This window comes from Lucilia sericata, unplaced genomic scaffold (assembly GCF_015586225.1).
Source record: "Lucilia sericata isolate MDLA Ls3-8-SP2 unplaced genomic scaffold, ASM1558622v1 Contig001051F_arrow, whole genome shotgun sequence".
Classification (NCBI taxonomy): Eukaryota; Metazoa; Arthropoda; class Insecta; order Diptera; family Calliphoridae; genus Lucilia; species Lucilia sericata.
Genome location: NW_023995029.1, coordinates 47129 through 65390, shown reverse-complemented (window position 1 = coordinate 65390; position 18262 = coordinate 47129). Strand labels below are relative to the sequence as shown.

The following is an 18262-nucleotide window of genomic DNA, read 5'->3' as shown; positions in this document are numbered from 1 at the left end:
AGAGATTCATACTCTTCATCCATGGCATCCTTCCACTGCGTTCTAAAATTACTATTTATTGCTTCTTCATAATTCTGCGGTTCTTCGTAATCTGCCACTAATGCAAAGTTAGCCTCATTAACTACATTTTGCTTTCTTGGTCTTAAATTATAACGACTGCCTGGAATTTCCTCAGTACTAGCAACTGCATTATTTTGTACTTCTAACTCATGAACATTGGAACTTTCTATATTCTCTACAACGTCATTTTCAGCATCCTCAAATTCATCATTAGAATCTGCAGTAGGTGCTAATGTAGCTTCTGTTTCTATAGGATCAATCTCCCTCTCAATGTCATGATTTGTACAATTATTGATCTCTGGAAGTATTATATTGTCAACTTCTCTAATAATAACATTGCGTGAAATCTCTATACGATTTTCTCTAGGCATCCAGATACGATAACCCTTACAGTTTTCTTGATATCCTACAAATACGCCTTTCTTAGAGTTGGAATCTAACTTTCTACGTTTTTCTTGTGGGACATGAACATATGCATCTGAGCCAAAAATTCTAAGAATGGATATATCGGGTACTTTATTGAACCATAATTCAAATGGGGTTTTGTTTTTCTGTGGACTTTTTCCTGCTCTATTCAAAGTAAAAACTACATTGTTTACCGCCTCTCCCCAGTAACTTAAATTGAGCCCCTTACTATGCATCATAGATCTAGCTGCTTCTACTATAGTTCTCATATCACGCTCTGCTCTACCATTGTGTTCTGGTGTGTATGGTGTAGATCTTTGGTGTACTACTTTATATTTTCGTAATATGTCACTTACTTCCTTATTTACGTACTCCGAACCTTTGTCTGATCTTAATGCTTTTACCTTCTTTCCAGTATCGGCTTCCACTTGATCTAAGAATCTTGACATTACTTGAGAGACATCGGATTTTGCTTTGATACAGTAAACATAACGATAATTAGAGTAATCATCACGAAATATAAGCATAAAACGAGCTCCACCAAATGATTTCACTTGCATTGGTCCGCATAGATCTGTGTGAATTAGCTCACCAACTTCTTTTGCTCTGTTCATACTCTCGGCAAAAGGTAATCTGTGTTGCTTACCCATTACACAGCCTTCACAAAAGAAATCACCACCAGAATATTTAATATTTTGATTAACTAACAAATTTTTGACATGCTCCTTGTCTTGATGACACATTCTTCCATGCCACATTTGTAAGGAATTGACTTCAACAGCGAAGTTCGAACTACCAGTATTTTCATCTACTTTTATTACGAGCTTAAAAAGTCTTGAATTTTCTCTACGGCCTTTAAGATGAACTTTACCATCACGTTTAAACACGCATTCTTTCGAATTTGCTTCCAAGAAATAGCCCTTGTCCAAACATGCATTTATAGAAAACAAGTTTATTTTGATCTTTGGAATGTATAGAACATTTGACAGGAATTTCGAATTCCAGACCTTACCATCAAAAGCTTTAATATATATGTCACCTTTACCAACCGCTGGAATAATTTCACCATTTCCAATTCGAATACCCTTTGGATTTTGAAATTGTACATAGTTCTGGAACCACTCTTTTTTGTTAGACATGTGGTCACTTGCACCAGAATCTGCAAACCAAGTATCTTCTTCTGAAGTACCAACAAATAAATATTCACCAATAAATGCTTCACCACTGTTATTGCGATTTCTGTTTGGACAATCACGCTTCCAATGCCCAAACTTTTTGCAAATAAAGCATTTACCCTTGTTATTCTTATTACCTTCATTTTGTTGACTTTTGCTTAACCTTTTGTGGTCGCGTTTTGCTACAAAGGCTTCAGATTTTGTTGGTTGAACCCCTAATCTAGATTCTTCCATGCACAATCTTGATGTTAAATTTTTCAACGTTCGTTCAGCTTTGTCGGTTGCTTCCCACGAAGAAAAGAAGTGTTTGTATTCATTAGGCAGGGTCATTAAAATCTTTGTTACCAGCATATTATCGGTTATCTTTTCACCAAGGTCCTCTAACTGCTTGGCCAACTTTTGCAATTTAGATATGTGTACCGAAATAGTATCCTCAGAGCCTTTTTCGTACTGGAAAAACTGTTGCTGCAGCAAATGTATAGACGTTTCTGATTTCTGTTCATATACATTTTCCAAACTGCACCACATATCGGCTGCTGAATCACAATTCATAACATGAAGCATTGGTTCTTCACCTATTGACAACACCAAAATTTTCTGAGCTTTGGCATCTTGAGAAATCCATTTACTTATCTCCGTGTTATTTTGTTCAGGCTTCTTTGCAATTCCACTAACTATGTCCCAAAGGTTGCTTGCACGCAGCACCACCTTTACTTGGAATTTCCACAAAGTCCAGCCTTCCGAACCTTCTAGCTTAGAGATCTTGATTTCCTCCATTTGTATCAATAACGAGCAAACAATTATAACGAAAATACAATGACTATTCTTTCCTAGTTATGGATCTGGGCCCATAACCTGTTAGCAGAGAAAAATATTTCGTGTATTGTTTCTATGAATTGTAACAAAGAGTGAAAATTTTTATTTTTAATTTGATTTAAAATAAAAATACATACAATGAGAAATTATATTTTTACAAATTTGAACAAGTATTTTTATAACAAGTAGATGAACGAATAATTATAAAACAAACTACAATATTTTTAACATGTAATCTTGCACAAGTGAAATTGATGAAGATGAATGTGCCAACCAAGTTAAATGAGATACATGTGCAATATATAACAAAAAAAGAAAAAAATACTCAGAAATACTACCACAAGTCGAAAAATATATATCTTACAAGTAGATTTCTTCTTTTATTTATTTGCTTGTAGTTGTTAAGATAAAATAATGTTAAATTGTAAGGATTTGGAGTTTCCTTGAAACAGACAGGAACAACAAAAAAATACTAGAAAAAAATGTTTTTTTTTTTTAACAAAAAGTAAATAAATTACTCACATACTCTCAACATACTACAAACTGACAATATGAAAGATAAGTTAAGAGATATTTACCTCATCTATGTATGTTTAAACGTTAGAAAGTTACTAGGTTACTAATGCTCTATTTTTTCTCTAAAGTAGTGAGATAAAAATGTTTATTTCCTGTTTCCGTTTCATCTTTAGAGTTTGAAAACGAAAATTGTTAAATGTTAAAGTTATTAAAAAAAAATCTGTAATAAAATTCTTATATTTTTGGTGAAAAATGGAACGTACCCTGTGTTTAAGTGTTAATGACACTGACCTAAGAATCAATTGCACTATTCAGCTTTTGTCTGCCGTTTTAGTTAAACTTGAAAACATTTACTTTGATAAACTTTAGTAAACATTTCTCATTACTACTTTTTTGCAATTGCTTTCAGAAGAACAAATTCTGTCATTTATTATTATTTGCTTCTGCTATTTCCGCGAATTTAAAAAGACAACTAGGATTAATGATATTAATTTCAATTTGCCGCTAGTTAACTACTGCATATATCTTTCGCGTTAAGCGCTACAGGAAGATTATAAAAAAAAGCTTAGGTATTATAGACATTCTCTATCGGTTATGTAGGCTATAGTCTGTAGGCAATAGTCTAAGAACTACATAGGCAACAGTCTACAAACTATATAGTCTATAGTCTTTCGACAATATAGACTACATCCTATCGAATATCTTGACTATAGTCTATTGACTAAATAGACCATAGTCCATTGACTATATAGACTACAGTCCATCGACTATATAGCCTATTGCCTATCGACTATATAGACTATAGTTTATCGACTATATAGACAATAGTATATCGACAATATAGTCTATCGAGTATATAGACTATAGTCTATCGACTATATAGACTATAGTCTATCGAGTACATAGACTATAGTCTATCGACTATATAGACTATAGACCATCGACTATATAGACTATTGACCATCGACTAAATGGACTATAGTCTATCGACTACATAGACTATAGTCTATCAATTATATAGACCATAGTCTGTCTACTATATAGCCTATAGTCTAACGACTATATAGACTATAGTCTATCGACTATATAGAAAATAGTCTATCGACTATATAGACTATAGTCTTTCGACTATATGAACTATAGTCTATCGACTATATAGGCAATAGTATATAGACTATAGTCTATTGACTATATAGACAATAGTATATCGACTATATAGACTACAGTCCATCGACTATATAACCTATAGACCATCGACTATATGGACTATAGTCTATCGACATTATAGACAATAGTATATCGACTATATAGACTATAGTCTATCGACTATATAGACTATAGTCTATTGAGTACATAGACTATAGTCTATCGACTATATAGACTATAGACCATCGACTATATAGACTATTGACCATCGACTAAATGGACTATAGTCTATCGACTACATAGACTATAGTCTATCAACTATATAGACCATAGTCTGTCGACTATATAGCCTATAGTCTAACGACTATATAGCCTATAGTCTAACGACTATATAGCCTATAGTCTATCGACTATATAGCCTATAGTCAATCGACTATGTAGACTATAGTATATCGACTATATAGGGTATAGTCTATCGACTATATAGACTAACGACTATCGACTATAAAGACTATAGTCTTTCGTCTACAAAGACTATAGTCTATCGACTATGTAAACCATAGTCTATCGACTACATACTTAACTTTAGTTCGTAAACTATATGGGCAAATCATTATGGACTATATAGACTACAGTAAATCTATCCACTATTTCGACTACTATCTCTTGACTATATATTCCATAATCTTTCATTTCCAAATAGCTCTTGTTTTAGTCGTTTACATCTGCTAAAAGCTTTCATTCCCCTCTTATTTATAACATTGATGACCAAATTTGATTTCCTCAATTTTTCCTAAGATTTCTTGTCCAGTGTGTACATCCTTCTTGTTTTTTCTTTCTCAATAAAGTTAAAAAACTAACTAAAGATTTGCGAAAGTTAATTCAATTTAACTGCTGCTAAATAACTGCAACGATAACAAAAAGACAAGTCCGCTACTCAGCTAAGTGTTTAGCAATTTTCTCGTTTACATTCTTTACAGAAAATTACAAGAAAGACTAGCAATGCAAAACAAGAAAAAGGACAAAAAAAAAGACTGACTACAGTCGGCAGCAGTCATGCAACTGTTTTGAAAAAGAATAAAAAAAAAACTTAAATGCAAAAATCCATCCAACGAGCAACTTTATTCTATAAAATACCAACAAGTCACATAGAAATACACGGTTTAAACAATTTTATTATACAATTACCTGCAACAAAATGTTGTAGTTGCTTGTTTTTAGTTTGTTATTGTTGTTATTGCTGCATACGCACACTATGTATGCAATGTTGTAGGTAGATATGCTGTGTAAGTAGTTAAAGTTTTAAATTTTAGATTTGATTGTTATTATTGTTGGTGTTGTTGTATGTAGTTAGTTGGCAAATGTATGTTAAATTCATGGCATCAATAAATGGGGAAGGTATCCTTTATAACCATAAAGAAAATTTTGGAAATTAATATTCATAAAATTTGTTGTTTTAAGAAATATCATCAACATAATTCGCAAAGGTTATTTAAATTTCTCAAATATCCTTTCATTGTTACAGAGTTTCCTTCCCTTTTTGCTTACTTCGTGATTTGACATTCAATGCGTAAAACGTTTCTTCTGGGTTTTTTAGTTGTTTTCCTTTTAAACGTACATTTTAAATAAATGAAACCTAGACCAAGTTTGTTGTAATGCCAATGTTGTCTTTGTTGTTTTTATTGAAAGTTGTTAAGTACATGTTTACAGTGGTAAAACAAATATTTACAGTAGAGTATATAAAAAATTAACAAATTTAAATTGCTTCATAACTTTTCATATCTTCTTGCTAAAATTTGTAATACATTTATTGCAAACTATAGTTTTCTAAGTGCAAAATTTTAAACATTTATGCTACCCACTGTCCTTTAATAACATATACATACGTTTATTCATAATCTACTAACTGTTTGTAGTATGTAGATAGTTAGTCGTTGCACTTTTATCACATTTTCTATTAGTACTAGCAGTAGTCTAAACTACTATGATTTCTATTAAAATGTACTTTTTCTTACTACTTGCTCTTGCCAGTATGTTAGTATCTCTTTGCTTAGCAAGTTGCAGATACATTTTATACTTATGTTTTTTGCGTGTTTGTTAACTTGTATATTTGATTGCAATTTAGTTAAAACTAATAGTAAGTGACTGGTTGTTAAGTGTCATAGTTAATGTCTTCACGTAACTGCGTACACAGGCAGATAGTGGAACAAGTATAAAAGGGAATTTTTTAAAAAGTTTTTAATCATATAAAGAGCCAATCGATGAACTATGGTCTACACAGTTTTTTGATTATAGTCTATACAGTAAGTAAACTATAGTCTATACAGTCTATATAGTCGATAGATTATAGTCTATATTGTCGATAGACTATAGTCTATACAGCCGATAGACTATGGTCTATACAGTCGATATACTATAGTCTGTACTGTCGATAGACTATAGTCTTTACAGTCGATAGACAATAGTCTATACAGTCGATAGACTATAGTCTATACAGTAGATAGACTATAGTCTATACAGTCGATAGACTATAGTCTATACAGTCGATAGACTATAGTCTATACAGTCGATAGACTATATTCTATACAGTCGATAGACTATATTCTATACAGTCGATAGACTATAGTCTATACAGTCGATAGACTATAGTCTATACAGTCGATAGACTATAGTCTATACAGTCGATAGACTATAGTCTATACAGTCGATAGACTATAGTCTATACGGTCGATAGATTAAAGTCTATACAGTTGATAGGCTATAGTCTATACAGCCGATAGACTAAAGTATATACAGTCGATAGGCTAAAGTCTATACAGTCGATACACTATAGTCTATATAGTCGATAAACTGTAGTCTATACAGCTGATAAACTATAGCCTTTGCAGTCGATAGACTATAGTTTAAACAGTCGATAGACGATACTCTATACAGTCGGTAGACTCTATTCTAAACAACAGACTATAGCCTTTACAGTCAATATAGCAAATACACTCGATAAACTATAGCCTTTACAGTCGATAGACTAAAGTCTATACAGTCGATGGACTATGGTCTATACAGCCAATGGACTATGGTTTATACAGTCGATATACTATAGTCTATACAGCCGATAGACTATAGTCCATACATTCGATAGACTATAGTCCATACATTCGACCGACTATGGTCTATACAGTTGATAGACTATAGTCTATATAGTCCATAAGCTATAGTCTATGTAGTCGATGGACTAAGTCTATACAGTCGAAAAACTATGGCCTTTACAGTCGATAGACTAAAGTCTGTGCAGTCGATAGACTATAGTCTGTACAGTCGATAGACTATAGTCTATATAGCCGATAGACTATAGTCTGTACAGTCGATAGACTATAGTCTATACAGTCGATATACTATAGTCTATACAGTCGATAGACTTTTGTCTATACTGTCGATAGACTTTTGTCTATACTGTCGAAGGACTATTGTCTATACAGTCGATAGATTATATTCTATATAGACTCTACAGTCGAAAGACTATAATCCAGTCGATAGACTATACACCCAATAGACTATATAATATACAGCTGATAGAGTATAGTATGTACAGTCGATAAGCTATAGTCTATATAGTCGATAGACTATATTCTATGTATTCTATATATATTCGACAGACTATAATTTATACTTTTTTTATGTAAAATTATTCATCTAAATGCAAAACTTTTCTTAAATAAATTAAATTTTTTTTTTTATAAATTATAAACTACTAAAAACTGCAAGACTACTTCCACTCATTATACTCATTAATTTGTTTAAGTTATAAAACTAATAATTTAATAAAAAAAGAACGAGTAATAATAACTAACAAACCTAAAAGTATACTTGCTGTAGCTTTTTTGTTGCTTGCTGCAACAGCATTTAATTACACTAGCTAATTAGCCATGGTTGCAAAATATACAGCAACAACACAAAAAAGCAACAACGTTCACTAAATAAACAATAAACTAAATAAACAAAACTCTAGAGAGAAAGTTACTAGAAAAAAAAAACGAAAATTTTTAACAAAATAACTAAAACAAAAAAAGAAGTATGCTTTAAAAACTTTTACTATAAAGGCTCCATAAAGTATGCTAAAGTTTTTGCAAGAAAAACTGTTAAAGCAGTTTCAAAGTTTTGTGTTTTTAGGAAAAATTTAGTTAAAGGTTTTTTATAAACATATAAATGTTTTAGTTGTTTTTTTATACATACATATATTGTTGTAGTTGTTATTGTTGTATTTTACAATTGACCACACAAGTTTATTTGTTATTTGGTAATTGCAATCGTGAGCAGACATTTGTTATTTGCCTGAGTTTTCCTAGACACATTCGACAATAACAACAACAGCAGGCAACTACAAAATCAAATAGAAAATTTACTTTCATCTGTTAACAACAAAATCTGTCTCTGTCTGTTTGCTTCATTGTCTGTCTGCCTGTCGCTTGCTCAGTCTGCCTCTAAGTGAGTTTGTGTACCAACTCAATAACTACAACTAGTACTGTATCTACTTAACCGGCATGGTGTTTTTGATTTGTATTTGTTCTTACACACATACACTCATACAATTACATGTAGAGTAAAACATAATGGTGGTTGGCAAACAAATATTTATTTGTATTTACTCACATGTGTACGGGTCACCCTACAGTGGAGTTTAAAAAAGAGTTTAGAACTAAGTTCAGTTCTAGTTCAGTTCTAATTCAGTTCTAGTTTTAGTTCTAGTTCAGTTCTAGTTTTAGTTCTAGTTCAGTTCTAGTTCAGTTCTAGTTCAGTTCTAGTTCAGTTCTAGTTCAGTTCTAGCTCAGTTCTAGTTCAGTTCTAGTTCAGTTCTAGTTCAGTTCTAGTTCAGTTCTAGTTCAGTTCTAGTTCAGTTCTAGTTCAGTTCTAGTTCAGTTCTAGTTCAGTTCTAGTTCAGTTCTAGTTCAGTTCTAGTTCAGTTCTAGTTCAGTTCTAGTTCAGTTCTAGTTCAGTTCTAGTTCAGTTCTAGTTCAGTTCTAGTTCAGTTCTAGTTCAGTTCTAGTTCAGTTCTAGTTCAGTTCTAGTTCAGTTCTAGTTCAGTTAGTTCAGTTCTAGTTCAGTTCTAGTTCAGTTCTAGTTCAGTTCTAGTTCAGTTCTAGTTCAGTTCTAGTTCAGTTCTAGTTCAGTTCTAGTTCAGTTCTAGTTCAGTTCTAGTTCAGTTCTAGTTCAGTTCTAGTTCAGTTCTAGTTCAGTTCTAGTTCAGTTCTAGTTCAGTTCTAGTTCAGTTTAGTTCAGTTCTAGTTCAGTTCTAGTTCAGTTCTAGTTCAGTTCTAGTTCAGTTCTAGTTCAGTTCTAGTTCAGTTCTAGTTCAGTTCTAGTTCAGTTCTAGTTCAGTTCTAGTTCAGTTCTAGTTCAGTTCTAGTTCAGTTCTAGTTCAGTTCTAGTTCAGTTCTAGTTCAGTTCTAGTTCAGTTCTAGTTCAGTTCTAGTTCAGTTCTAGTTCAGTTCTAGTTCAGTTCTAGTTCAGTTCTAGTTCAGTTCTAGTTCAGTTCTAGTTCAGTTCTAGTTCAGTTCTAGTTCAGTTCTAGTTCAGTTCTAGTTCAGTTCTAGTTCAGTTCTAGTTCAGTTCTAGTTCAGTTCTAGTTCAGTTCTAGTTCAGTTCTAGTTCAGTTCTAGTTCAGTTCTAGTTCAGTTCATTCTAGTTTCAGTTCTAGTTCAGTTCTAGTTCAGTTCTAGGTTCAGTTCTAGTTTCAGTTCTAGTTCAGTTCTAGTTCAGTTCTAGTTCAGTTCTAGTCAGTTCTAGTTCATTATAGTTCAGTTCTAGTTCAGTTCTAGTTCAGTTCTAGTTCCGTTCTAGTTCAGTTCTAGTTCAGTTCTAGTTCAGTTCTAGTTCAGTTCTAGTTCAGTTTCTAGTTCAGTTCTATAGGTTCTAGTTAGTTCTAGTTCAGTTCTAGTTCAGTCTAGTTTAGTTCTAGTCAGTTCTAGTTCTGTTCTAGTCAGTTTTCTAGTCGTTCTAGTTCAGTTCTAGTTCAGTTTCTAGTTCAGTTCTAGTTCAGTTCTAGTCAGTTCTAGCTCAGTTCTAGTTTCAGTTCTAGTTTAGTTCTAGTTCAGCCTTACTTTCTGCTCTCATACTGTTAACATTCTAGTGTTAAGGTTAGTTTATTACAAATACTTTTAGTCAGCCTGTCATTGCAAAGACAATCCCGCAGTTAAACTAATATCTTCAAAAAAAGTTTTGAAATTTCTAAAAAATTTTGCAAAGCCAAATCCCCTTTTCACATTTCAGCCATATTTCCGTTACAGATTGAATCTCAGCTTCCCATTCTTCAAAAATTTTGAACATAATCTTATTTAACTTTTTTGTTTAATTTTCCTGGAATGTTTCATTATATTGAAAAATTTACTGGCCACTGACCAGTAGCAATTCTGCGAACCATTTTTACCACCCATTATTGAACATGGTTAATCATGTTTTGTGGTAACACAACATGTTTTCCTTTGCAACTTTTTTTTCGAACTCCCTCTTTTTGCGTCTTTTTGTACACCATGTTAAAGTGATGATTTAGTTTGTTTTACCAAATTGCTGCATTGGTTGGTTAGAGCGGCTGCTGCTGCTAAAGCTATTACTGTTGTTGATTGCTGGAATTGTTGTTCACAATAAATATACAACACAAAGACAATATTAAAAATATTGAACACAGTCAGTAACAGACGACTTACATACCAACACACTTATAACAATAACCTTACTATAAACAAACACACGTATGTAAAGGAGTCCGCCTTGTACCGCTATAGAAAAACTAAATGAGGTGTGAGTTATTTGATCCCTGCGGAGAAAGTAGTTTTAGTTTGTTTTAAAACAAAGTCATTTTTTTATTTAATGCTTTTTAAATATCTACAAACAGGTCTAGAACTGAACTAGAACCGAACTACAACTGAACTAAACTGAACTATAACTCAACTAGAACTGAACAGAACTGAACTAGAACTGAACTAGAACTGAACTAGAACTCTGAACTAGAACTGAACTAGAACTGAACTAGAACTGAACTAGAACTGAACTAGAACTGAACTAGAACTGAACTAGAACTGAACTAGAACTGAACTAGAACTGAACTAGAACTGAACTAGAACTGAACTAGAACTGAACTAGAACTGAACTAGAACTGAACTAGAACTGAACTAGAACTGACTAGAACTGACTAGAACTGAACTAGAACTGAACTAGAACTGAACTAGAACTGAACTAGAACTGACTAGAACTGAACTAGAACTGAACTAGAAACTGAACTAGAACTGAACTAGAACTGAACTAGAACTGAACTAGAACTGAACTAGAACTGAACTAGAACTGAACTAGAACTGAACTAGAACTGACTAGAACTGAACTAGAACTGAACTAGAACTGAACTAGAACTGAACTAGAACTGAAACTAGAACTGAACTAGAACTGAACTAGAACTGAACTAGAACTGAACTAGAACTGAACTAGAACTGAACTAGAACTGAACTAGAACTGAACTAGAACGAACTAGAACTGAACTAGAACTGAACTAGAACTGAACTAGAACTGAACTAGAACTGAACTAGAACTGAACTAGAACTGAACTAGAACTGAACTAGAACTGAAATAGATTTGGGCTATATCTGAACTAGAACTGAACTGAACTGATACTGAACTAAAACCGAACAAGAACTGAACCCAATTGGATCAAAGCTGCAACTTTGACTAAAAATTGTTGTTAACATAGATACCATACATAACGACCAGGTTTTAATTCTGTTCTATTTCTGCAGCTTTTCACGAACTCTGCCTGTGTATTAAAACGTTTTATCTTGTTAGATACAAATAATTAATTCCAAACGTATGTAACCAGAAAAAATGTATGAAAAAACTTTTTTTCATAAAAAATCGTATACAATTTTTTTATCTCTGTAACAATTTTTTCTACAACTCAGGCTGATTGTCATTGGGATGTGGAAGAAAAGAAAAATTTAAACGTAACACGACGACAACGAAGAGCTTTTAAATGTTTAACTGGTTGGCATAGAGGATTTTTCCATTCCTTGCTATTTTTTGTGTGCTTTTTTTTTTGGTTCATCAACGTGTGCCTCTCTAAAGAGCAGTTAGTTCACAACACATGCAGTTATTGTTGGTTGCAGTTGTAGTTTGATGCCACAAGTTTATTGTGTATCTAGATTGTAGCATAAACTGTATAGTGGCAAGATGTATACACATGGTATTACGGCGTTTTAACCAATTTTTTGTTTTTTTTATTTTTCCTATTTCATTTTGCTGTGTTGCAGGTTTGTGTGTGTAATTTACTTAACTGCGCATGTGATTAAATCTACAAAAGAAACGCATTTTTATAAAACTGCTTGGGGTTTTTCCTATTTTTCTTATTTGAGACACTTTTATATGAATGTTGTTGCCAGCACATGTATGCTAGAGAGTATTGCGTTCTATCAAGAAATGATTGCAGCGGCAATATGCAGTAGTTGTAATTTTTGTGTAATTCGCTTTTTTTCTTGGATATATTTTTAGTCGTTTTTTTCCCTACTGCAGAGAACATTTTTTGCTTGATTTAACAAAAAGAAAATAGTTTATAAAAGTCACATAGAGCAGGCTTAACATAAATTGTTCGAACAGTAAAAACTTTACAAAAGGGATTACAGGACCAAAAATTGACTTGAACAGAACTACAACATAACTAGAAGATAACTAACACATAACTAGAATAGAACTAGAACGGAACTAGAACAGAACTAGAACAGAACTAAAACAGAACTAGAGCAGAACTAGAACAGAACTAGAACAGAACTAGAACAGAACTAGAACAGAACTAGAACAGAACTAGAACAGAACTAGAACAGAACTAGAACAGAACTAGATCAGAACTAGAACAGAACTAGAACAGAACTAGAACAGAACTAGAACAGAACTAGAACAGAACTAGAACAGAACTAGAACAAAACTAGAACAGAACTAGAACAGAACTAGAACAGAACTAGAACAGAACTAGAACAGAACTAGAACAGAACTAGAACAGAACTAGAACAGAACTAGAACAGAACTAGAACAGAAACTAGAACAGAACTAGAACAGAACTAGAACAGAACTAGAACATAACTAGAACATAACTAGAACATAACTAGAACATAACTAGAACATACTAGAACTAACTAGAACATAAACTAGAACAGAACTAGACAGAACGTAGAAACAGACTAGAACAGAACTAGAAAAGAACTAGAACAGAACTAGAACAGAACTAGAACCAGAACTAGAACAGAACTAGACAGAACTAGAACAGAACCTATAAACAGAACTAAAACAGAACTAGAACAGAACTAGAACAGAACTAGAAACCAGACTAGAACAGAACTAGAACAGAACTAGAACAGAACTTAGAACAGAACTAGAACAGAAAACTAGGAACAGAACTAGAACAGAACTAGAACAGAGAACTAGAACAGAACTAGAAAACAGAACTAGGAACAGAATAACTAGAACCGAACTAGAATAGAACTAGACAGGAAACTAGACAGAACTAGAACAGAACTAGAACTAGAACTAGAATAGAACTAGAACAGCACTAGAACAGAACTAGAACAGAACTAGAACAGAACTAGGAACAGAACTAGACAGAACAGAACCTAGAACAGACTAGAACAGAACTAGAACAGAACTAGAACAGAACTAGAACAGAACTAGAATAGAACTAGAACAGAACTAGAACAGAACTAGAACAGAATTAGAACAGAACTAGAAACAGAACTAGAAACAGAACTAGAATAGAACTAGAAACAGAACTAGAACAGAACTAGAACAGAACTAGAACAGAACTAGAACAGAACTAGAATAGAACTAGAACAGAATTAGAACAGAACTAGAACAGAACTAGAACAGAAATAGAACAGAACTAGAATAGAACTAGAACAGAACTAGAATAGAACTAGAACAGAACTAGAACAGAACTAGAACAGAACTAGAACAGAATTAGAACAGACTAGAACAGAACTAGAATAGAACTAGAACAGAACTAGAACAGAACTAGAACAGAACTAGAACAGAACTAGAACAGAACTAGAACAGAAATAGAACAGAACTAGAATAGAACTAGAACAGAACTAGAACAGAACTAGAACAGAACTAGAAAACTAGAACAGAACTAGAATAGAACTAGAAAGACTAGAACAGAACTAGAACAGACTAGAACTAGAACAGAACTAGAAAGAACTAGAACAGAACTCGAATCTAGAACAGAACTAGAACAGAACTAGAACAGAACTAGAACAGAACCAGAATAGAACTATAACAGAACTAGAACAGAACTAGAACAGAACTAGAACAGAAATAGAACAGAACTAGAACAGAACTAGAATAGAACTAGAACAGAACTAGACAGAACTAGAACAGAACTAGAACAGAACTAGAACAGAACTAGAACAGAACTAGAACTAGAAACAGAAAAGACAGAACTAGAACAGAAATAGAACAGAACTAGAACAGAAACTAGAAACAGAACTAGAATAGAACTATAACAGAAACTAGAAACAGAACTAGAACAGAACTAGAACAAATAGAACAGAACTAGAACAGAACTAGAATAGAACTATAACAGAAACTAGAACAGAATAGAACAGAACTAGAACAGAAACTAGAACAGAACTAGAACAGAACTAGAAAGAACTAGAATAGAACTATAACAGAACTAGAACAGAACTAGAACAGAACTAGAACAGAACTAGAACAGAAATAGAACAGAACTAGAATAGAACTAGAACAGAACAGAACTAAAACAGAACTAGAACACAACTAGAACTAGAACAAAACTAAAACTCAGCGAAGAGGAGCTTCCACTGTCTCGATGTGTAGAATGTTGTTTTTGTAAAAGCCGTTTTTTTCATGTCGCATTATTTTTCTTTTTTTCATTATCTACATTTATTTAAGTTGACACTGTAATACATTTTCGTATTTAATGTTGCGTTTTTCGTAATGCACTTGTTTGTACGTTACTGCGTATAAATGTCACATTTGTTCTATCTTCTGCATCAGTTTCTTCTCGGCAGTTCATGGTTTGTTTTTGATTATTCTCCATATCTAAAGAAATTTTAATTTCAAGCAATTTTTTGCTGACATTTTCCACTTAATGCTGCACATGTAATGGTCAATGATGGGAAAACAGTGTAAAATTAAGAAAATTGCTAAGAAATGGCAAGATTAAGGAAATTGTACAATGAACCACTAAAGAAAATGGCATGTAGATTTTTGTAGAAGACATGATGAAGAACAAATTCAAGTAATTTTTTATTTGGCAGAAGTAATTTCTGTAAAATGTTTATTTCATTACACAATTAGGCCATTACTGCATCTTAGTTATTTTTTTGTTTGTTTTGCAAGTTTAAAAATATACTGCCTACTTGTAGGCTTTTAATTTTTTACTGCTTTTATATACATATATTCCTTTCTTCAGGTTTTTAATTCAATTCTTTAAATAATTTTCGAAACATTTATCTTTCATCAACATTTGAACTTTTAAACTTAATAAATTGAAAAGTTCATTTTGTAATAGTTTTTGTAACACAACCAGATATTTGCTTAGCTAACAAAACTATGGCATATTTGTAGGCTTCAACTGACAAAAACTAACCTATCAAATTCTTTAAATAAAAATATTTATAGTTTAAACAAACTTTTCTTAAATACTTTATAAAACATTATTTACCACAAAAAACAAACTTTTACTTTTCATAGACCTTAAAAATTCTTGGTAAAAAATGTTGAAGTTTTTTTTGCTCCGACTATTGCAGGAAAAACCCCTTTCTGCTCTTCCTTAAACAAGAAGATAAAACGCTTGTTGTTGAAAGGCATTTGTTGAGGACCTTTAAGAGTGGTAATATTACCATACATCCTAACAGTCATTAGGCATTTTGTGGTTGAGAAGAGATCTTTGCTTGTATGTATATGTATTTGTGCATAGGAGTCTGAGGGAATTGAAAAGGGGAATGTGGCAAGTTTCAGTTATTTCCACAATATTTGTATGTTAATTTTGTTTTGGTAAAAAACATAAAATAAGAAAAATAACACACATCAACGCCTACAACTTAAGGGTAAACATGACATCTTTCGATATGAATTACAAAGTTAAAAAGACTGCTCTTAAAATATGATTAAAGCGTTAGGCGTAAAACTGCAAACGATTTACTCTTTTTCTATTTCAAATCTAGTTCTGTTCTAGTTCTGTTGTAGTTCTGTTCTAGTTCTGTTCTAGTTCTGTTCTAGTTCTGTTCTAGTTCTGTTCTAGTTCTGTTCTAGTTCTGTTCTAGTTCTAATCTAGTTCTGTTCTAGTTCTGTTCTAGTTCTGTTCTAGTTCTGTTCTAGTTTCTGTTCTAGTTCTGTTCTAGTTCTGTTCTAGTTCTGTTCTAGTTCTGTTCTAGTTCTGTTCTAGTTCTGTTCTAGTTCTGTTCTAGTTCTGTTCTAGTTCTGTTCTAGTTCTGTTCTAGTTCTGTTCTAGTTCTGTTCTAGTTCTGTTCTAGTTCTGTTCTAGTTCTGTTCTAGTTCTGTTCTAGTTCTGTTCTAGTTCTGTTCTAGTTCTGTTCTAGTTCTGTTCTAGTTCTGTTCTAGTTCAGTTCTAGTTCTGTTCTAGTTCTGTTCTAGTTCTGTTCTAGTTCTGTTCTAGTTCTGTTCTAATTCTGTTCTAGTTCTGTTCTAGTTCTGTTCTAGTTCTATTCTAGTTCTGTTCTAGTTCAGTTCTAATTCAGTTCTAGTTCAGTTCTAGTTCAGTTCTAGTTCAGTTCTAGTTCAGTTCTAGTTCAGTTCTAGTTCAGTTCTAGTTCTGTCCTAGTTCTGTTCTAGTTCTGTTCTAGTTCTGTTCTAGTTCTGTTCTAGTTCTGTTCTAGTTCTGTACTAGTTCTGTGTTAATTCTCTGTTTCGTTGCTTTATCGCCTCAATTACAAATTTAATAAAAACATATGCAATATTTCTTGTTTATGTTAATTCTGTGTTTTTGTTCATTTAACAAAGATCATAAATTTTAACCGAACGTTATTTTGGTTTTTTGTACATTTAGTTTTTTCTATAAAAATCACACAATAAATGTTAGATTTTTGTGTACATGTGGTTTATATGAGTTTTACGTACTCAAGTATTTGATGACATTCTTGGATATTTTTCAAAGCGCTACAGCAAATGGTGTGGTTAAACATATTAAATATAAGTTTTCCAAAGGGTTTGTAGTCATAACCGAGAATAAGGATAAAAGTACCTGTGTTACCTATGATTTATCTGTTATATATCCACGGATTAGTAAAAGAGGACAAATTTAAACTGCAATGTTAAAAAATATTTTCGAAAATCTTAAATTACAGCCCTTTTGGTTTCGTATTTGCCAACTATATATCTCTCATTTCATGACACTTGTTTTTGTCAAACATAATTTCTTTTGTTGTTTTTTTGTTGTGGTGGATTAAAACACATTCTTCAAGTTATTTACACACATTAATTTTTGGGTGTCTTTTTTTATGTTGCCAAATAGTTTCTATATGAGTTTTTTATGATTTTTTGTTATTGTGGTTTCGGTTGTTTGTCTTCCCTTTACTCATATGTAGAAAAATAATAATGTGTTTTATTTTTGGTATTTTTCCATGTTTATGATTATTTCATGCAGATGTTGAAATAATTTGGCAAATTATTACATTTTATTTTGCACACAAAAATTAACATATAAATGATTATTTATTTTTATAGATGTTTTCATTGTTTTTTTCAAAAGACACTACATATTAGAAATTAAAAGAAGTTTTGTTTTTGTTGTGTAATCAAAAGAAGCTAATGAGTATTTACTACATAGTATAATGACATACATATAAGGAGTTATTATTTAAAAGTGACACTCTTTCAGTTCTTGGTCAGTTCTAGCTCAGTTCTAGTTCAGTTCTAGTTCAGTTCTAGTTCAGTTCTAGTTCAAGTTCTAGTTCAGTTCTAGTTCAGTTATAGTCAGTTCCAGTTCCAGTTCTAGTTCAGTTCTAGTTCAGTTCTAGTTCAGTTTTAGTTCAGTTCTAGTTCAGTTTTTAGTCAGTTTTAGTCAGTTCAGTCAGTTCTAGTTCAGTTCCTAGTTCAGTAGTCAGTTCAGTTTCAGTTTCTAGTTCAGTTCTAGTTCA

General features: G+C 32.3%; 1 protein-coding gene across 1 annotated transcript in view; it reads left to right on the top strand.

The window, feature by feature from the left end:
* Positions 1–3007: 3007 nt before the first annotated feature.
* Positions 3008–18262, top strand: part of LOC119609738 (lysyl oxidase homolog 3B) — a 42662-nt gene continuing 27407 nt past the window's right edge. The window contains 1 exon segment of the mRNA XM_037964633.1: positions 3008–3043. Coding sequence (XP_037820561.1) covers positions 3008–3043 — 36 coding nt within the window.